A 21,586-nucleotide genomic window follows, 5' to 3' on the forward strand; every position below is an offset into this window, starting at 1 on the left:
ACACAAGTGCTACAAGTTCATCACCTTTTGGACAAAGCCACGTTCATTTTTCTAGGTGTGCTTGTCATTGGGGTTATGGTGGGGAGATGAGGTTTCTGACTAGGGACGTTGTGCGGTGTGATCGTAAGTGTGTTGCGTTTTCATTAACTCGTTTATATTTATCTTTAATTTATATTGTTTGTCTTGATTTGTGTTTCTCGTTTCTAAATTTAATTTATTGGAACTTGATTTGCGTTCATTAAAATGTCAAAATATGTTGATTGTTTTGATATCCCTTATCCATATTCTTATGGTAGTGGCGATTTTTTGGAAAGATTTCGGGACAAAATTTTAGGTCTCCCGTTGGATATTTTTCGTATAGCTAGTCTCTTTTATCAATAGCATTAATTTCAACGGGGAATATTTATTTGGAATCTGGAAACTAACATGATAGAAGACCATTATTTAGATTTGGTTTGTGCTGCCATGAATTCTTTTTTTTTTTGCTTTACGTATAATACTGATGCGTGAAGGGACCAATTTGACAAATATTTGGGCATTAATATCAGGCTGCGTTATGCCCTGTTGCAGGTTCTAGTCATACGTCAAGGTTTTTTAATAGTTACATTTCAGCAATGTAGTATAGTAGTAATCTGAACTCGGAAGGTAGCTGGTCGCTAAATGGTTAACGAAATGTTACTTTGGAAGAGTTATTAGTTCGACTCACAAAGCGAAATGCAGGCAATTCATACGTTGAAAGTCATCAATCAGTTATCAATCTATTCGAGGGTATTATGTTGATAAGAATCGGCAACAGGCCATGGGCCTATTTCTTCAACGCCGACACTTCTATTCTATTCTATAATAAAAATACTTTACTACAATAAAACTTTCGGAACTTACCTTACAAAAATGTAATGAATTACACGGATACTTAATGCCAACCTAATTTTTTTGTGAAATTTTTATGTGAATTTAAAATTTACCCATTTTTTTATAAATCGTATCGCGATCACGATCGTAAGAGTGTCGAATCGGTTCATGAAGCAGTTAACTCGGTTAGCACTGAATTCCTATCTAAATTTTTACTAAATTAAAAGATTTTAATAATGAAATAATATATTATACTGACAATTCATTCACTGCATGCTAATGATTATCAAGCTGCACCATATAATTGAGCTTGGCTTATAACAAATTTTAGTATAATAAAGTCAATGCAGTAAAATATATGTAACTCATAATAAAATAAATTCAAAATTACATAAATATCCAATACTCAGTGGGATTTTTTTCGAATTGGTAATGTAAATTCATAATTACTTTTCGTTCAAAAATCCCTAGTTGGCACCCTGTCACCGACATTTTGCGAGACGGCAGGGACAACCAGAGACCGGCTGACAAGATTTGAGTAGGCTGGTGCACGGTGACTGTCGACATGTTGGGGGCTGCACATAGAGCTTGTTCGTCATTATTAAAGGTTGCAAAACCTGCTGTTACCGCTTCTAAAATACAAGGAACTGCCATCAAGACAGCACCTGCGCTATTTACCACCCGTGAGTCTTTAATTTTACTGACTTTGCAATGTAAAAGCAAAAACCGATCATCCGATGTTGGATTCATTGTAAACTATAATTACCTATGTACTAACGTAGTTATAGTCCGTTATTAAAAGGATGTCTTTGTTGATCTCAAGCATCGTGTTCAATGCATCTACAAATTTGTTGCTTAAATTTGATTATCAGTCAAATCATTCAAATGCCTAAATGTGATGGCATGTTTCATGATTAAACCTCTCGCCTCTCTGACTCTTAGCAAGTTAGGTAAGTCACTTAGAGTTCGTCTACTCGCAGGATTGAAAATAAAATGGCAAATACAGGCTTTAATTTGTCACTATGATTAGTATAGTAATTGAAGAAAGATGTGTTCAATTTGTTCATACCTAGGTAGGTAGGTTACTAGGTATACTATTAAGAATTCATCAATCAGCATGGAATTGTCATTAAAGCCCTGTTCAGAAATAATTTGCAAACTTGATGTCTCAATTTTCTGTTCTACATTCACACTTTGCTTAATTAAAGATTGTCTGCAAATTGCAATTTTAATATAATTTTAGTTGTCATCATTCATCAATGTACTGTAGGCTAATTCTGCCACTAATAATTTAATGAAATATTTTCTCCAGAAAAGATTTAAACACCATTATTATGAAAACATACTAAAAATAGTAAAATACCTACCTAGCTTTTTTTGTTTCAAGGCACCAGGCTTACAGTTACAGGCTAGAAACACTAACTCTGAAATGTATACCAGAGATTACCAGTTACCAAGACTGGCACCATTGAATGGAGGGAGGTTAGCTGTGATGAAAGTGCAGAATCATGTCATTGACAGTAGGAAGTTCTTATTTAATTCTGTTTCTATGGTATACAATATACACATTCTTTTTTATTTAGAAGTCTGTGACCAGATACAGGTACAAACTTAATGTCAAACATGAGATTTTTTATAATCCAATTTATATTTTGTGATTTTCAAAATCACTTGTTTGATTGAATTGTAAGTTAAGCAGGAATTTAAAAGCAAAGACTACCACAAAAATTTACCATATCTTTATAAACAGAAAACTTTCTGGAGTCTAGCTCCATTGTCAGTTCATAACACAAAATTCTGTTCAGAAAAGTTCAGTCCTAGAAAAAAACAATACAATCAATTAGTTAAATAAAATGCACTGTCAGACTTCAAAATGGAAAATAGATTAATAAGACATAAAATTAATATTAGTAAACGGCTTATCTATCCACTATTTCAAGAGAAAAGAAGCTAAGAGTGGCATTCAGACTAGGCTTCTGTTTAAATATATACAGGGTCAGGGATTCTAAAATTCGTAGATCACTAACACCAGATGTGGAAGCTAGAATTTTGAAATCACTAGCAGATACAGAGGTGTTGCACTGCTCAGCATGAACATGTACAGCAGAATGAGGTGGATGTGCAAGTAGGTTCCCCATTCTGTAACTCCTGCCCTTATGTTCAGATGATATGATATGATAATGCTGGTATCCATCATATTTATACTTGTTGGTATAAATATATGTTGGTTTACTGATTAGACTGAGAAAAATCCTAAGGAAGTTGGCCTTGCCACATTAGCATCCATGCCATACAGTTGTCATGTAGGGTCTGTATTTGTTTAGTTGTCTATTGCAATTTTAACCAGCCTTTTGCATAAAGACCCTGGAAATAATTACCTATACTTGCTTTGATTAATTGATTATTGTCAACTTGAAAAGTTTCTTTTTGAGATTGAAATGAGGGATGAAGTTGGAATTAATCATAAGGAATTAATTGTAATTGTTAAACTAAATGATTGACCAAATTACTTTTTTCAAGAATGAAAATCATTTTAAGCAGTAAGCACATTTATAAATTCATTCCTGGACATTAGGGGTATACTAGTGTAAATAAAGTAATTAGGTTAAGTCAGGGGTGAAACTGTGTCATGTGGACAGGCAATTTTGACACATTGTATCAGAGCACTCAGGGATCTGATGAATTTTTCAGTCTAGCTGTGGAGTATGGAGTACATATAGCACTGCTTCTATACCTATACTGTGGTGTGAAATGTAAATAACTGGCTGTTAAAGATATTTGTTCTGTTCTAGACATTTTCTGAAAAATGTATTTCATTGTTTTTTCCTCTACAGAGCGTGACTATGCTGCTAAGGCAGCAGGAGGCTCTAAGGATGGCAAAATTGTAGCCGTCATTGGTGCTGTGGTGGATGTGCAGTTTGATACCAACCTCCCTTCCATCCTCAATGCTTTGGAGGTGCAGAACCGCTCTCCCAGGCTGGTGCTTGAAGTTGCCCAACACTTGGGGGAGAACACAGTGCGCTGTATTGCCATGGATGGTACCGAGGGTCTTGTGCGTGGACAAGCTGTCCATGATATTGGCTCTCCCATCAGAATTCCTGTAGGACCTGCCACTCTAGGCAGGATCATCAATGTTATTGGTGAGGTTTAGCCTTGAATGTGTGATTTGAACAGTTTTTCATAGTATCTTCAATGAACACATGGTTGTAGTGCATAAATGTTAGCTTGTTGTGCTGTACTATCACTGAAATGTTTTTAGAAAGTACAGGGATCGCTGATATTTTAATTTTCTACTTGGTGTTTTTTGCGGACTCGCATCGTCTATCACTGAGGATAGGCCTACATCACCTTGAGTGGGTAATTTTGATCACTGGTCAGTTTCTGTTGTTCAACACCTTAGGATATTTTCACTGCTCAGCATGGATTGATGAGTTGCTGGTTAATTACTATTTATGTTTACATGAAATTCCATCAAAAAAGCCTCGCATCCCACAACAAGGTTTTGTTTAAACTTCATTGCCGTGACTGTGCCAGTGACCAGTCATCTGCCTGTAGTGTCATGCATTCCATAACCACGCTCCAGGATTAAGAAAACAGCATAAAGAATTCATGTCTTGACTTCCAATTCAACTTGTGTTGTAGTTGCAAAATCTCACTGAATGTCTTGCAAATTTTTTTTTTTGGAGGGGGGAATGCTTTTTGAATAAAGATCACTGCAGGAGATAAAAAATGTTCAAATTTATCCTTAGTAATGAGGAAAGTATCGAGTTTACATAGATCCAGTATTACTCTTCTGTGAATTTTGACATCGTTGACTCATGAGTGTTCATGGAACAGGCGAGCCCATTGATGAGCGCGGCCCCGTCGTGACTGATCACCACGCCGCTATCCACGCCGAGGCTCCTGATTTCGTGGAGATGAGAATTTTGAACTCGGATGGTAGCTGGTCGCTAAATGATTAACGAAATGTTACTTTGGAAGAGTTATTAGTTGTACTTACGAAGCGAAATGCAGACAATTCATACGTTGAAAGTCATCAATCAGTTATCGATCTATTCGAGTGGTATTATGTTGATAAGAATCACAATAAAAATACTTTACTACAATAGAACTTTGGGAACTCACCTTACAAAAAATGTATTAAATTACACGGATACCCAAATGCCAACCTAATTTTTTGGGGAAATTTTATGTGAATTTAAAAGTTACCCATTTTTTTATAAATCGTATCGCGATCACGATCGTAAGAGTGTCGAATCGGTTCATGAAGCAGTTAACTCGGTTAGCACTGAATTCCTATCTAAATTTTTACTAAATTAAAAGATTTTAATAATGAAATAATATATTATACTGACAATTCATTCACTGCATGCTAATGATTATCAAGATGCACCGTGTAATTGAGCTTGGCTTACAACAAATTTTAGCATAATAAATTCTATACAGTAATATATATGTAACTCATAATGAAATAAATTTTAAATTACGTCAATATCCAATACTCAATGGAGATTTTTACGAATTGTTAATATAAATTCATAACTACTTTTCGTTCAAAAATCCCTAGTTGGCACCCTGTCACCGACATTTTGCGAGACGGCAGGGACAACCAGAGACCGGCTGACAAGATTTGAGTAGGCTGGTGCACGGTGACTGTCGACATGTTGGGGGCTGCACATAGAGCTTGTTCGTCATTATTAAAGGTTGCAAAACCTGCTGTTACCGCTTCTAAAATACAAGGAACTGCCATCAAGACAGTACCTGCGCTTTTTACCACCCGTGAGTCTTTAATTTTACTGACTTTGCAATGTAAAAGCAAAAACCGATCATCCGATGTTGGATTCATTGTAAACTATAATTACCTATGTACTAACGTAGTTATAGTCCGTTATTAAAAGGATGTCTTTGTTGATCTCAAGCATCGTGTTCAATGCATCTACAAATTTGTTGCTTAAATTTGATTATCAGTCAAATCATTCAAATGCCTAAATGTGATGGCATGTTTCATGATTAAACCTCTCGAATCTCGCTTCTCTGGCTCTTAGCAAGTTCTAGTCTACCTACTCGTAGTATTGAAAATAAAATGGCAAATGCAGGCTTTAATTTGTCACTAAGATTAGTACAGTAATTGAAGAAAGATGTGTTCAATTTGTTCATACCTATATTAAGNCATGGTTGTAGTGCATAAATGTTAGCCTGTTGTGCTGTAATATTACTGATATGTTTTTGGAGTGTACAGTGATTGCTAATTTTTTTTTATTTTTTAATTGGTGTTTTTTTAAGCTGACTCGCATCATCAATCCCTGAGGAAAAGCCTAGAACATTTTCACTGCTCACCATGGATTGACGAGTTGCCAGTTAATTACAATTTGTCTACTTGAAATTCCATCAAAAAAGCCTCTCGAATCCCAAAACAAGGTTTTGTTTAAACTTCATCGCCGTGACTGTGCCAGTGCCAATCATCTGCCCGTTGTGTCATGCATACCATAATCACACTCCTGCATTCAAGGAACAGCATATAGAATTTATGTCCTGACTTGAAAATTAATTTGTGCCATAGTTGCAAAATCTCATTGAATGTCTTGCAAGACTTACTCACTGAATTTTTTTTGGGGGGGGGGGGATGGTCTGTGAAAAAAGATCACTGCAGGAGATGAAAAATGTTCAAATTTATCCATAGCAATGGGGAAAGTGTTGAGTGTACACAGTATAGATCCAGGATTACTCTTCTGTGTATTTTGACATCGTTGACTCACGAGTTGTACACGGTACAGGCGAGCCCATTGATGAGCGCGGCCCCGTCGTGACTGATCACTACGCTGCTATCCACGCCGAGGCTCCTGATTTCGTGGAGATGAGCGTTGAGCAGGAGATCCTGGTGACTGGCATCAAGGTTGTGGATCTGCTGGCTCCTTACTCCAAGGGTGGAAAGATTGGTGAGTTTTTCCGTGCTATGCGGTATACAACTTCTTATCCCTGCCTTGCTAATGTTAGCAATGAGATTTCTCTACATTTTTAGGTATTTTTTCATCAACTTGGCTAATAAGCTGTTTTAAATTTGAAGAAGTAACGTTAAGAAGTTATTCCATTTGATGGCTGCGATTGAATTAGGAATTAAAAATCATCATTTGATATCTTATTTTTTTCACTATTGCTAGATTCAATGAGCTCCCATAACATACAAGTTACAGGATCTAATATGTAAACATTTAGTCTAGGTCTCTGATATCTTGGGACTTCCATTACCCCCCACCCACAAGTGCGTGATTCGCTTCAGGTCTGTTCGGCGGTGCTGGTGTGGGCAAGACTGTGCTCATCATGGAGCTGATCAACAACGTGGCCAAGGCCCACGGTGGTTACTCTGTGTTCGCCGGCGTGGGAGAGAGGACCCGTGAGGGTAACGATCTCTACCATGAGATGATTGAAGGCGGTGTCATATCTCTCAAGGATGATACCTCAAAGGTGAGCATTATTAGGTGCCCTCCTAGCATCATACCCCTAGGAGGGCATTACAGAAATGATTGATAGTTCTAAGGTGAGCAGTATTAGGCTAGCATGATACTCCAAGGAGGCCATTATTGAGTTAGCATGATCCAAGGAGGGCATTATTGAGTAAGCATGATAGTTCTAATGTGTTATTGTTTGCGTTGAAGTACCAGAAGCAGTGTTGAAATACCAGAAAGCTCTGAATATGTTATGAGAGTTAAATAATGTTTGTGCGAGACCAAATGCTTCACCATGAATGTTATCGGTAGCATTGAGTAAGCACACCAAATGGTTGTGAATTGTTTTTATAGATCAATTGACAATAAAAGCAATGTATACTGTTATGTAAAGGATTGAATTTTTTTAACAATTGCAATGAATTCGACCGTGATTTTGCGGAAGAATATTTGGTGTCTATTAAAGGAAATACAATTTTACTTTAATTTCGATGAAATAATATACCATTTCTCAGTCATTATCCTTAAAATTTGACTTCAGTGTAATAAAGTAATTGAGTTCTACCAGTTATCCGGGTTTTATCTTACAATGATGGATAATTTGTAAGTTTTGGCAATGCACAACTATCAAAATCTCTCTATTTATAGTAGGAAAGTGCAATGCAATTAAGCATGTCAAATGGTAAGCACTTGATAAAATACAATGTGATCGAGCGACGCGACCAAATTCATATCAGAAACGTCTATTGTAATTACAAAGACAGGAGCCAAAGTTTACCTGTCTCTGCGCTCGCAGGTATCGCTTGTGTACGGCCAGATGAACGAGCCTCCCGGCGCCCGTGCTCGTGTTGCTCTCACCGGCCTCACCGTCGCCGAATACTTCCGTGATCAGGAGGGTCAGGATGTGCTGCTCTTCATTTCTAAGAATTTCACGTTTTCTTTCATTTTTTTCGAAAAATTCACACGAACAAAAATGTCTTAGAATTCTATTTTACATATGTGTACCAAGTTTGAGTGATCAGTTTGTAAATAGCAGAGATAAATTTTACCCTAGACGCTCCCCTTGAACGACGGCGCTGCGTAAATGCGAATTGAAACTTGGGTGTTGAACATTTAAAAATTTTCTGAAGGGCTACCAACTACTACTAATTATGATTTGGAAGAGGCAACTAATTTAGTGCAAACAATGTTACTCCATGAATCGGCTCGTTATGAACTATGAGGTGAAATAATGCAAACTATAGATTCGGAATGCGGGCAGAAATGAATGCAGGAAAATGTTCTCGGTTGAAATACCATAGTAACCTTTGCTACGACCTGGGATGCTAACGTTTCAGTAGTGAAAGACTCGCATCGATCTTAATTTAGATATGACTCTTGGCTTCTATTTACCTAAATATATGATGTATAGTTCTAACTTGAAGATGTACCTATGTCATCTTAGTACATTCTTCCAAATGTGCTTCATCAACAGGCTGGTTCTGAGGTGTCTGCCTTGCTGGGTCGAATCCCATCTGCTGTAGGTTACCAGCCCACGCTGGCCACCGACATGGGTAGCATGCAGGAGCGCATCACCACCACCAAGAAGGGATCCATCACCTCTGTGCAGGTAACATTCGCGAAAGTTACCGATAGTTCTTGGTATATCTGCGCTTAGTTTCTATCGACAGTTAATGTGCCATCATTTGTATTATTGAACGCAATAAGAAATGAATGAAAAATTTGTTGAGACAGGTCGACTCACTGAGAACGTATGTTCACAAAAATAATAGTATGGACCATCGAAAGAGCTGCTAATGAGTGACTGCCTTTTGAAAGTAGTCGAACTCAAATATTTTGTATCGCAGGCCATCTATGTGCCCGCTGATGACTTGACTGATCCTGCACCCGCTACGACCTTCGCCCATCTTGACGCCACGACTGTGTTGTCCCGCGGTATTGCCGAGCTGGGTATCTATCCCGCAGTGGATCCCCTTGACAGCACCTCCCGTATCATGGACCCTAACATCATCGGCGCTGACCATTATGAAGTAGCCCGTGGTGTGCAGAAGATTCTTCAGGTGCGTTGCTTCCTTCGCAATATGCCGTGCCTAGGAAGCGGTCTTAGAAAGCCGGCCATTGTTTCTTTTATTACAAATTGATTGCTTAACACGTACATATATAGTTTATTTTTGATAATATTTGCATTGGTTTTTATACTACATCTTAGAAGTTTTTAGCTACATAAAAAAAAGATAGGGAAAGAATTTGTCTTGAAATGTAAGATAACATGCTACTCAATAAGTGTTTATTTCGTAAAAATGCTAACGTACGTATCTTATTTCCTCCCCAAAAACGTTTGCCAGCACATAACTAATTATCTGGACTTGCAGGACTACAAGTCACTGCAGGACATCATCGCTATCTTGGGTATGGACGAGTTGTCCGAGGAGGACAAGATGACCGTGTCACGCGCCCGCAAGATCCAGCGCTTCCTCTCGCAGCCTTTCCAGGTCGCTGAGGTCTTCACGGGACATCCCGGCAAATTTGTCTCTCTCCCAGAGACCATCAAGGTGAGTAACTGTTTATGTGATGAGCTTATATTATAATGCTTTATGTACGTAGACATTCATCATGCTAGTAATTAAAACCTTTGAGAACTTGGGCATTTTCGGCCCAAGGAATATGTAAACGGGCGTATGTCCAGCTTCTTACGTAACGTAGTCTTGGGCACCAATGCCTTTGAGCAGCATCAGCGCAGATTCAGTATAATAAGAATTTTGAATTAATCGTACTACTTGAATTAGAAATTAAGGCTTGTATTGACGAGTCACATGTGTATGTACAGCTAAATGGCAAAATAAATACAAATAACGAATGATAGACGTGGAAATACGAATAGAAACAATTTGGTATGTATAGTTAGTCGTTGCATTTGTTTGTGCGTAGCATGGCACTGGCTTATAGTGGGCATTTGGAGAACAAAATTACCGTTTTGCGAATTTACTGAGGGTTAAAATTGCACATTGAACGAAGATCATGAGACATGTGCAGGGTGGTGATTCAGGTAATTCTGCCAGTTTGATGGTAATGCGGATCAGATTTGTAAAATGAATATCTTCTTGCAGGGATTCAAAGCCATCCTGGCAGGCGACTATGATATCTATCCAGAGGCCGCATTCTACATGGTAGGCGCCATCGAAGATGTTGTCGCGAAGGCTGAAGTGCTTGCTGCCCAAGCGAGCTAAGTCACACGAGTTGTTGCCGTCATTGCACTTCACTAGCTCCCATACGTAGACAAGAATTAAATATTTATGTTCAATCTATTCAATAATAAAGGGTATTTCAAAAAAGATGAGTGTTTAGAACCAAAATAACTATCTCTTCTCTTGCTGTTTGATTTATGGCAATACAGATAGCAACCCAGCAGGGTTAGTTGTCTACTTTATTGTACAGTTCCAGTGAAGTGTAAATTTATAATAAAAGAATTATAAATTCGATACATATTTTATTGAATCCCTATATTCTTTTTCCGGGTTTCATCTTCTGATATTTTTTATGCTCTCCTTCTTGGTGACGTAAATCGTTCATGATGATATTCACTTTTCTCTTCCGCTCCGCATCGCTGCAAAATACAATATTTCCATTTAGTAATTTGTGCATTTAGGGCACATAATCGGCAATTTTAACAGCAAGTTTTCTAATAGACACTTACTCTTTTCTTTGGACATCAATAGAGCAGATATAGTAATTACAAGTTCACGCATGAATATAGTTCTCACTAACCTGGCGAGTGTTTCCTTGAGTTTCTGCTGAGCCAAAAATAGATTATCCTTCTTGATCTCTCTAGTAGCCGCCTTTCGTTCTTTCTTGACACAGTGGAGCAGCTTCTGTTTGAGCGCCCGGTGGCCTGACTTATTGAATGCGTTGCGCGGAGCCTCTGCCTTCATAGGTAGCACCAGGGGCTCGTACATGCGCAGTGGCTGCGATGCACGGGGGGAAACAATGAGCATTGCTAACGTAAAATGTTTGACACCTACACGAATGTAACGAAGAATGATCAGATTTACTTAGATAATATGTTTGTATGCAAGATCGTTATGACCTATGCATTATGCTGTGGAGAAGCCCAAATAACGTGGGAACAAAAAAGTGTAAGATCGCTATTTTTGAGGAACAAACTGCATAAGAAAAGCTATCTGCCCATGCAATGAGTCAACTTACTTTAGGACGACCTCGATTAATCCTCATTTTGGGAGGATGTGGCGGTAATTTATTCAAGGCTATTTCAAGCTCTTCTTTGGCCTTGAGAACTTCATTGGGGTAAAGATGTGTGGGAATGAGGAGGAGGATTTGATGCAGAGGAGAGAGGGCTTCCCTGACGGAGGGCAGCTCAGCCCAGTGGCAGCAGAGGTCGCGCAGTAGCGTAAGGCACGTCAGCAGGACCGTGCAGCGGAACTGGTCGCTCAGGATTAAGTTAGCATCATTCAGCATTGAAAGTTCGAATTTGGGAGGAGCTGTCCTGTAGAACAAACGATTGTCAAATAACGTAGTTATTATTTCGAGTAATGAAAACTTGGGCTAGCGGAGCCGAACAATAATAATGGTGGTCATAAGTTTTTTAGGTAACTATTGCAGTTAATAGAGAGAGGAATGTAGTTCGATTTTGTGTTCAAATTCTTGCCACGGAATTGCACGTGGACATTATGGTCATGAGACGTCTGCTATAAATATATTAGGTAACTTGGTAACCCAGGCCACGATGGATCGCCGCCTGTGATTATCGCTCATCCACCCTCATTTGGGCCAGCTGATGCACGTTAGGTGAGAAGTTGTGACAATGAGCCCAAGTACAAAAAATATAACTCAGTACTCACTGCAGTGAATGACAGAGCGCGCATTTTCTCGTCGACGAAAACTTGAGGTCACGGACGGACGGACAGACAGACGGACATGGCGAGCACAATAGTGCATTTTTTCCATAAATGAGAAAATGCGCTAAAAAACAGTGCGACATTATTTGCGCATTCATCAATTATTATTCATTCAATAAAACTGTGACTTTATTTGCATTCATTCAAAATGGCATCATGCTCACGATATTTTCACGGCAGTTGTGAGGGGCAGCATTTCGGGAGGTGGCAGTGTGGCATGCACGATCCAATGGAGTGGTGTGTGGCTCTCTTTAAGTCGTACGAGGTCTTCTCTGCGCAGCTTGCTGCGTTCCCGCTCCGCCAGCACAGCTTCGTCTTGCGCCTCCGTCGGCACGCAGCACAGAACCAAACCCAACAGCCGCGTCAGCAGCTCCGAGCTGTAGCGCTTTGTCTCGCTGTTGTACTGCAAGAATATTTATGCATATAAATTAATAATAAACAAAAAAGGAGATAGGAGATAATTCAAACAATCATTTCAATTGATTTTTTACTTTTTACAGGTAGTTGGTTACTCAAAAGTTACTCAAATAAGCAAACCAAACGCAGAATCAAACCCAGGAGCTCTGAGCTAAAGCGCTTTGTCTTGCTTTTGTACTGAGAAAAAGACAAACTGATCAGAAACTAATAATTAATAAATAACGGTTCAAGTGAATTCAAGGAATTATTCGCATCGATTTTTTACAGATTATAGGAAGTTGGGCAGCTAAAATAAATAAATAAAACAGTAAGGTGCAACACGAAGACAGGAAACTTACATCCAGCAGCACCGTTGCGCAGTAGAGTGCGGCCAGGACGTCCCTGGGAGTCTTCATTTTAGCCTCACCCAAGAGCTGCGTCAGGAAGAGCTTCACGGGCGTCATCACAGGATGGTAGAAGTCACTTGCCGGGTACATCACCCCCGCCAGTTGCAGGAACACCAGCTGAAAAAATTTCAGCGACTTCTTAAGCAACTCTCAATAAAGTATGTTCCCCTAGGTTGTTCTGGATATAGGTAACTGTTATAAAACTATTATGTAATCACTAAGAAACTTATTTATAACAGTTATATCCAGGGCAACTTAGGGGAACTTACTTTATTGCACGTATTTCTACTGGGAGCCTTTTTTTCTAGCAACTAATGCAACCAACTCTCAATAATTAATTGTTCACTACTGTGGCAAAGTGTTGGAATAATAATACAAAGTATTGGAATCACACAAAAAACTTATTTAGGCCAGATGGTTTTTAGAATTGTAATATGTAGTATCAGAATCACGCATAAAAAATTAATATAAGGATTCAAGAAGGATAAATTGCTTCGTTATAGCATTTGAACTCGTTCTTAATACGCAATAGATGGCTCACCGTGTCTAGTGTTGGGTACCTCTTCTTCACTCTGTCCCTGTACTCGTCGCGCTTCTCTATGAAAACCTGCAAAAAATTATACATTATTAAACTACATGACGATCTGAATTACTCTTCACGTGCAATATTTCGAATTTCCGAACATTACTAGGAATCGAGAAATCTGTCGTCTTATCTTTGTTTCAGTTTTCCTCCATGATTTCTGACGGTATGTACTAATTAGATGCGATATTAGTTGGATGATTATCTTGCATTGCAAAATAAGTTCTTATTAGTTCCTCAATACTTTGCATGAAATGGATAACTGCGGAATACATTTTGAACTTTGTGTGATACTGACCAAAAGGAAGGCCTTGGCGGCCTCTACAGGAGCAAGTCTAGCAAGATTGTAAAGATGAGGGGTGAGGGGGTCCAGATACGTCAGGGGAGGATGTTGGGGGTGCGGAGTCACTCCCACGGTGCCGCAGAGTCCATGAATGAGCTGGAAACAAATTTTAATCCGGTTTAATTTTATGAATAGTACATAAATAATAAAGTTGATTTTACATAATAAGAAAATCGTACATGCACTAGAAACAAATACTAAAAAAATTTAAGCCATGGCAATATTCGGACTCTAGTAGCGTAAGACGAGATATGTTACTTATTTATTAAGAAAGAAATTAAATTGATTCATGACTCGTAACATGAGCAATCTCACATTATTCCTTAATAAAGCACGTTTCAATGAAAATTATCGGTCATTGAGACGTGCGATCTTGTCCTTCATCTCCTGAAGAATCCTTAGCTCACATGCATAACATAGGAGAATATGGGACCACATTCTAGCTCACCTGCAGAACATAGGAGAATATGTGACCACATTCTAGCTCACCTGCAGAACATATGAGAATATGTGACAACATTCTAGCTCACCTGCAGAACATAGGAGAATATGTGACCACATTTGACGAGATTGGCGTGCTGGAGCTCGGGGTGGTTGGTCGCGATCATCCTCTCCAGAAGCGTTGCCAGCTCCTCAGGCGTGCGGCCCTCGACCACCGCCCAGAACTCGTTGTAGTCGCCCGGCACTGAAAGAAAATTTGGCTCTTGAATAAAACAACGACAAAGTCTCGAGGAATAATATTGAAAACAAATAAAGTGTTCTTAAAAAGGAAAAAGTTGCACAACTCTAATCTAGAACAGAATTTGCACACCAACCGTCAGTGAGAGATTAACTCAAGTTTATAAGTAAAATTCGTAATCCGCATTGGATATCATACAAAAAATATAAAAAAAACATCCATTACGGAAATTGAAGGCCATTTCAGGTAGTAACAACAATTAAATAATCAATGGATAAAAATTAATAGAGGGATTAGTGGTTACACTAAATAAGAAGTGTAATGAACCTTCTAATGTGTAGGGTAGTTCCTTGCTGGCTTCCTCTTGCATCTCGCGATTTCTCTTCGTTTTCTCTTCTTCGGTTTCAAAAGAAAACGAGACTCGCTTACGTTTTGTGTCCTGAGCTCCGGCGGCCTTGGCGGAGGCTTTTGGTGACTTAACGGCCTTTAATTTCTTGCCTTGAGTATCTGATTCAATTGCCGTTTCTTCGTCATCGTCATTTTCTTCACGTTCTTCTTCCTCGTCTTCAAGAATGTCGGAATAGTTATCATCGTCATCGTCATCAATTTCGTCTTCATCTTCCTGTTCCATTTCTTCTTCATTGCTGGACTCTATTTCGTCTTCATTATCTGTGGTTATAATTAAAAAAAATTCAAAGTTAATGAACTATCTAAAGACTAAACAGAAAATAAAAAATGTTCAAGGAAATTTTATTAAAGCGGCAGTTCTATTCGACATTCTAGTTCTGCATGTTTAATAGGACCAAATTTATTTCAGCTTACGTTACACAATTAGTGAGAATCGCTCGAAAATGGGTGAACATGGTAGCTCTTTTCATGATCTCTTCCTAATCTAATAAATTCCGATTTATTAAAATTAATATCTTAATTACAAGATAGACACAACGCTTTTTAGATTGGTAATATTTGCCATGACAATAGGCAAGTTTTTGAATATATGAAGGCGATATAACTTCTCAGTCAATTACTATTTAATATTACTTGCCCCCAGCGTTATCATCAGCCGCTTGGTCCTCGTCACTGAAACTATCAGTTCCGTCATCATCTCCGCTATCATCGTAGTCTGAAGGGAGATAATCGTCAAGAAGTTTCTTCTCCTCTTGGCGCATCTTCTTCTCCATCCTCTGCTGTTTCCTGCGCTTTCGCCTTTCTTCTCTGAAAAATATGGAATAAGAAATACGAGTTACATACTCCAATGAAAATAACCACAAAGCTAAGAAATCACTCAATTGCTTGTCACTAGAAAAAAAAAGACAGAATTCAGTTCATAACGAATTTGCCTCTGAGAAACTACTATTACCGTACTCATTTTTTTTGTCCACCTGGTCATAATCGAAATCATTCAATTTATCTTTTATAAATTTTAAGGCAGATATATATAGGTATATATAACCGTGCAACTAATGTTAGTGTTTTTGTCCACTCATTACCTTATGAAAACATACAATTATACACAATTTTGCACTCAGTTGCAAAAAAATGATAACCAAAAACGCAACTTTATGGCAGAAAGATTCTCGTGTTCTAATAATCAAAGCCAAAGAGAGAAGATAATAAATTGGCAACACCAAATATAATAACTTAATAATAACAATAACTTACTTGGAAAGTTTCTTAGTAGGCTTTTCACCATCCATTGTGACGGCTTTGCCCTCAGCATTGAGGATGAGAAGCTCGCCGTTCTTGTAAGCCATCAAAGGGCGTTCATCAAACTGCTTCATGGTTCTGCCAGAGACAAAATGTATAGGTACTGATAATAATTAATGTACTAATAATTCGGACATACTTTTTAAATTAACACAAAATTCAAGCTTACAAATGAGTTCAACCTAACCTTACAGATAAGTTTAACCTAACATCTGCAAATGCATCCAAGATGACAGGTGAAGACTGAAGAATATATAAATACCTCAGAATTTAAGAAAGATTTAGTGGCAAGAAAACAGTCCCTCATAAGGTTCTATTATTCTTCCAGAGAAAGATAGCTCTATCGTTCCAAGTAAAAACTGTATCTAAAATTGATCCTATTGAACGCTTTATCAATTAAATTTTTATCGACAAGTTTTAAACGATGTGTAATAATGTAATCAATGCACTTGCATGCGACATATAAGAATAATTTACATGGAATGAAGGAATTTGTGCACAAATAAGCCATTCAGATACAAATCTTTTAAGCATTATTAGTAGCCAGCAGAGACGTAAACACACGTGGGCATTACCCTTTATCTAAGCTGTCAGCACTCCGAGTGACAACTGTAGGTCCATCATCTTCATATTCCCCCCTCATCCTTCTGAGGCGGTCAGCCTCGAGAGCTTCCAGCTCCTGCTTCTTCTCTTTAGCAAGTTCTTCTTCAGTCTTGAGTCGCTCTGAGGGGTTTGATCTGGGGCCTCCATCAGCAGCGATGGCGTGCATAAGGCGATCATAATCACGCATGGAGTCCTCCCGTCGGGCCTGCAATGTCCAGATTTATACAATTTACAAGATGCTTTCAAGGTAAATATAAATGAATTATGATTGTAACATCCTTGTGAATTATAAATATGTACATCATTGCTACAAACTAAACAAATTACAAACTGTATGGTGAACATGGCATTACACTGGTTGAAAAGCAAACAATGGTTCATGGAAAATTTCTCTAAACTTTAATTGGCACGGACAAGTACACCATTTAAATAAGAAAAATGATGAACAATAATAATTTAATAGATATGAGAATTGCCCTCACAATGACAAGGAAACATCGCTACGTAGGTTACCATAAAATATAGTGTTGAAATAATATAGCAATTTTATAATTATTGTATTTTATAAAGACACATTACCTTTTTCTTGTCACTGTGTGTGATGAGATTGCCTCGCATCATCTCCATGAAGTTTTTGAACTGGGAGTCGAGGACCTCAACCTTCTTTCTCTGGCTCTCATGGTCTTGTTTGGCTTGCAGTTTGCGCATCTTTGACTCAGCGACAATTTCATCAATTCTGTCCTTCTGGCTCTTATACTTCCTGTCTTCATGGGGCAAGTCGTGGGCCTCAGAAAGAGACGCTCCTCCAAAATGCTGCTTCTTCACGAATTGTGCTGGGGAATTATCAAATGAATAGTTTAGTACATTGTAATAAAAGAGAAATTCCTCTCACATGGAGTAACATATCATTACTATACAGGGATAATAAAGAATTTTATGGCACGTCATGTACAAATGAGCTATCAATACAAAATAAACAAGCATTTTCAAGTTACCCAATAATGAAACTAAGTTCAGGAGTTTGTTATGATAATTATACCTGATAAAAATATAGTTTTGGCTGTCTCCCTTTCACTTGGAGTTTGATGATTCAGTATTAAATATTTCATCAGCCAGCAAAACTTCAAAAAAAGTTAAGAACAATTTTGGAATGTGCCATATATATACTACTCGGAATAATTCACATGAAATAATTATACTGTTGCTTCACATAAGACGTAACTGATTTACAAATTGAAAAATGGTTGAATACCATAATAAAAGCTCAAAGGCTCAAGACAAGTTGCAGCAGTTGCCCACTCACCATCCAGCATGCCGTCTTCATCCAGCTCATCATCAAAGTCTCGAGTCTTGAGAGTTTCCTCGGTGATGGGGACACCTCCATGCGTGAGCACTTCCGTGTCATCAGACAAGTTGTACAGAGTGTGCTGCAGGGGAAAAAATATTGATGCTTGAATTCTGTGCAAAAACCTAGTTGATACATAGCAGCATTTTATAACCCTCTTTTCACTATCCCTATTTATAAGAGATAAATGATTGGTGTAGTGAATAAATTTCAAGGCCTATCCCATTTTAATTAGACATGAAATTAAATTTGACATAAATAAATTAGCTGAAAACATACTACCAAAGCATCAGTGGAAAATAATTTTTTACATTTATTTATATTCATAATCCTACCTGGCTTATATATTGAATCAAAGTTCTGAAATGAAGAATAGAAAGTTGCCCAACAAAAAAATTTACAGACACCATCTTGAACTAACCAAAGATTTTTTTCTTATACATGACCACAAAATTTCTACAGAGTTCATTGGCAGTGAAAAAAAGGGGTGTCAATTTGGATGTAAATCAGTGATAATATAAATAAAACTTTAGTAACAATTTTACAGTCCAGCTTTGAATTAATCAATTTTGCAACAGGTAATCAAGTCACAATAGCTAATAAGATTTATGAGAATTCCGTCTTACTTTAGTTGATGACCTCTTGAGATGTTCAACTCTACGCATGTCATCCTTCAGACCTTGATCGGCTGTTCGGTCATTCTCACCAAGTCGTCGATCAACCAAAGTATTAGCCTTGTTTCGGTTCAAATACTCCACCAAGAGTGTTTTAGATCTCTGAAAAATAACATTTTCCACGTAAGATTACAAAATGAACACATATACATCATTAATGAAAAAATTTTTCTATACACATTAGTGTAAAAGTTACATAAAAAGGAGAATCATGGAGAATACATCTTTATAAATATACATTTCTCAATTTCAATGATTACAATATTTCAATTCTTGACCTCCAGATGCTATAACATTTCTAGCTAACAAATGCTCCAACATCATTCAAGAATTTCTTGCTGGTACTGTACTACTACAGCCTCCAATAAGTTTGGAAATTTCCTACTTAATACTGAATTCTTGCAGCTTCAAAATGACAATTTTAATTCCTTCGGAATCTTGTGGCTTGATTATGCTCTCTTGTTAACCACAAGACAAGAGATAATTTGTCTAGCAGGAATCTTGCAAATCCAAGAATGGCAGGAAAGCTCAACAGCAAAAGAAGATATATTTCACACCTGGCAGCTCAAAAGTGACATAACTATTTGCAATATTTTTAAAACTGTGCAAGTTGATCCTGCCCCTTTCTTAATAATTAGAAAGGAGATTATTCAGCTAGCCATAATCTTGCAGCTCCAGAAATGGCAAGAATGCTTTGATGATGGCTTTTATAGTACTACTGTCAATGCCACATAAGTCACCACCTGTCTCTTATACACATCTGAACATAGGAGAATATGTGACAACATTCTAGCTCACCTGCAGAACATAGGAGAATATGTGACCACATTCTAGCTCACCTGCAGAACATATGAGAATATGTGACAACATTCTAGCTCACCTGCAGAACATAGGAGAATATGTGACCACATTCTAGCTCACCTGCAGAACATAGGAGAATATGTGACAACATTCTAGCTCACCTGCAGAACATAGGAGAATATGTNTGCTGTAAAACTGGAAACACAGTGCTCTTCCAGCCATCACATGCAATCTGTAGCTGAATTGGAATTTTCCTAATTATGAATGAAATTTTGCAGCTCAAAAGTGATAAATTTTCAATACACTTGGAATCTTGTGGGTTATGGCCAAATTGTAAAATTTTGACAACAAAAAATTTCAGGTAAAAATAGTCTGTTTTACATATTTCTTTACAGAAGAAATTGATACAAAGCCAGAAGAACAGGTGAAATTGGCCAGATTTAGATATTTCTGTCATTCATGGCCACGGGTAGCTTTTAGTTTTACCCAATTTTTCAGTTAGGCGCATGCTCCGTAGCTAGTATGGAAAACAAATACATTAAGGGCCACAACTACTGCTTTGCTAACATTTTTTCAAAACTCCAAGATTCTTAATAGATGAATTACTTTTTTCTAGTTTTAAACAAAAGTGCACCAATATGCTGGTGCTGGGAGATTCCAAATGTATTGGAAAATTTGTAAAGATAGAGCTGCAATCTGCAAGATTTCAGAAACAAGTAAAGAATTCTAATCCAGCTCTGTAGCAGTTATGCCAGTTAGCACATTGAATACATTGTAAATTTTATATTTAAGCATCATAATATAAAAATAAATGGAAAAGAAATCTTACAATGAATTCCTAGTGAAATAACTAGCCTAGATCTTCTAGTAATGTGAATTCTATAAATAATTTATATCTTGTGACTCAAAACTAGGTATTCCAAATTCCTGATAATTACAATTACTTAAATTTATCATAGTGGCAACTGGGAAAGCAGAGTCAAAGAGTTTTTTGTACTCTCCCTAGTCCCTTGAGTCAATTTTGAGTCCTATAAGTAGATTGTAGACCAGTGAAGTATCATGGTCCTTCATGGATACCAGCATAATCATACATAAGAAATTGATTTAAATATTAAGTAGATAAGGAAATTAAAAATGAAATGATTCTAAAAAATCTCTGGTTTGCCACTAATACACTATGCTTAAATATATGATACAATTACTTGAATATACAAGTTTTTTGACACAAAATACTTACATTATCAAATGATTTCTGTCTTGAAACTCCAGGCAATCCTTTACTTCCTTTCACCTTCTGTCCCAAAACTGTAAACTTTTTCCTATTTTGATGCAAATTGAATGGATTTACAGGTTTTAACTTGGGCAAAGAGGGCCCAGGTAATCGTTTGTTCTTTGCATTTTTACTTTTACCCATGATTGTATGTGCTAAACTCACTCACTGCTAATGATACAACCAATTTAAATCACATGGACCAGTAGATTTTTATGACTCCAATTAGGGCATTTACTAATAGAAACAACACTGTAGAAGTAAGAAGAGACCGCGAGACAAGATCTGAAAAAGTTCTGATCTGTTTAGATAAGTCGTCAGGGGATCGCCCGGATCGGTAAGCAGCCTGGCGCCCTGGCCGGAGGTCTGTCACGGGTCATCAATGATCAATCAGTCGTGTGATTGAGGATTTATTTAATTAATTGGCACATCAAATAATTTAGGTGAATTGAGTTTAAAAGCAGGCACTACGGATATTCCATGCCTCTTAATCACAAATAAAAATGCTGTGAATGGATTGGCCATCGATAAAAAAGGGTAAAAATACAACGAGTACATGGATTTATATGG

General features: G+C 37.6%; 2 protein-coding genes across 2 annotated transcripts; one reads left to right on the forward strand and one right to left on the reverse strand.

The window, feature by feature from the left end:
- Nucleotides 1–1,351: 1,351 nt before the first annotated feature.
- On the forward strand, nucleotides 1,352–10,772 carry LOC108670862 (ATP synthase subunit beta, mitochondrial). The gene is made up of 9 exons (XM_018158352.2): nucleotides 1,352–1,535; nucleotides 3,687–3,992; nucleotides 6,627–6,788; nucleotides 7,130–7,314; nucleotides 8,092–8,234; nucleotides 8,766–8,904; nucleotides 9,143–9,355; nucleotides 9,668–9,847; nucleotides 10,403–10,772. The coding sequence occupies exons 1-9, from the start codon at nucleotides 1,418–1,420 to the stop codon at nucleotides 10,520–10,522; spliced, it is 1,566 nt and encodes a 521-aa protein (XP_018013841.1). The 5' UTR covers nucleotides 1,352–1,417; the 3' UTR covers nucleotides 10,523–10,772.
- Nucleotides 10,768–21,304, reverse strand: LOC108670861 (nucleolar protein 14). The gene is made up of 16 exons (XM_018158351.2): nucleotides 20,984–21,304; nucleotides 18,898–19,047; nucleotides 18,230–18,353; nucleotides 17,506–17,759; nucleotides 16,899–17,131; nucleotides 16,279–16,401; nucleotides 15,662–15,831; nucleotides 14,944–15,285; nucleotides 14,468–14,622; nucleotides 13,893–14,033; nucleotides 13,553–13,618; nucleotides 12,964–13,128; nucleotides 12,373–12,611; nucleotides 11,499–11,796; nucleotides 11,061–11,257; nucleotides 10,768–10,899 (listed from the first exon to the last, which is right to left on the reverse strand). The coding sequence occupies exons 1-16, from the start codon at nucleotides 21,158–21,160 to the stop codon at nucleotides 10,794–10,796; spliced, it is 2,940 nt and encodes a 979-aa protein (XP_018013840.1). The 5' UTR covers nucleotides 21,161–21,304; the 3' UTR covers nucleotides 10,768–10,793.
- Nucleotides 21,305–21,586: the final 282 nt, after the last annotated feature.

This window comes from Hyalella azteca, unplaced genomic scaffold (genome assembly GCF_000764305.2).
Source record: "Hyalella azteca isolate HAZT.00-mixed unplaced genomic scaffold, Hazt_2.0.2 contig13300, whole genome shotgun sequence".
NCBI classification, from domain to species: Eukaryota; Metazoa; Arthropoda; class Malacostraca; order Amphipoda; family Hyalellidae; genus Hyalella; species Hyalella azteca.

Bases quoted from the DNA above. Each gene is read 5' to 3' on its own strand.
- LOC108670862 (XM_018158352.2), top strand. From the start codon at position 1,418: ATGTTGGGGGCTGCACATAGAGCTTGTTCGTCATTATTAAAGGTTGCA. The intron at 9,356-9,667 runs GTGCGTTGCTTC...CTGGACTTGCAG, and splicing joins GTGTGCAGAAGATTCTTCAG to GACTACAAGTCACTGCAGGA. The intron at 9,848-10,402 runs GTGAGTAACTGT...ATCTTCTTGCAG, and splicing joins CTCTCCCAGAGACCATCAAG to GGATTCAAAGCCATCCTGGC.
- LOC108670861 (XM_018158351.2), bottom strand. From the start codon at position 21,160: ATGGGTAAAAGTAAAAATGCAAAGAACAAACGATTACCTGGGCCCTCT. The intron at 18,354-18,897 runs GTAAGACGGAAT...TTTCCCCTGCAG, and splicing joins TCAAGAGGTCATCAACTAAA to CACACTCTGTACAACTTGTC. The intron at 10,900-11,060 runs GTTAGTGAGAAC...TGTATTTTGCAG, and splicing joins CTCAAGGAAACACTCGCCAG to CGATGCGGAGCGGAAGAGAA.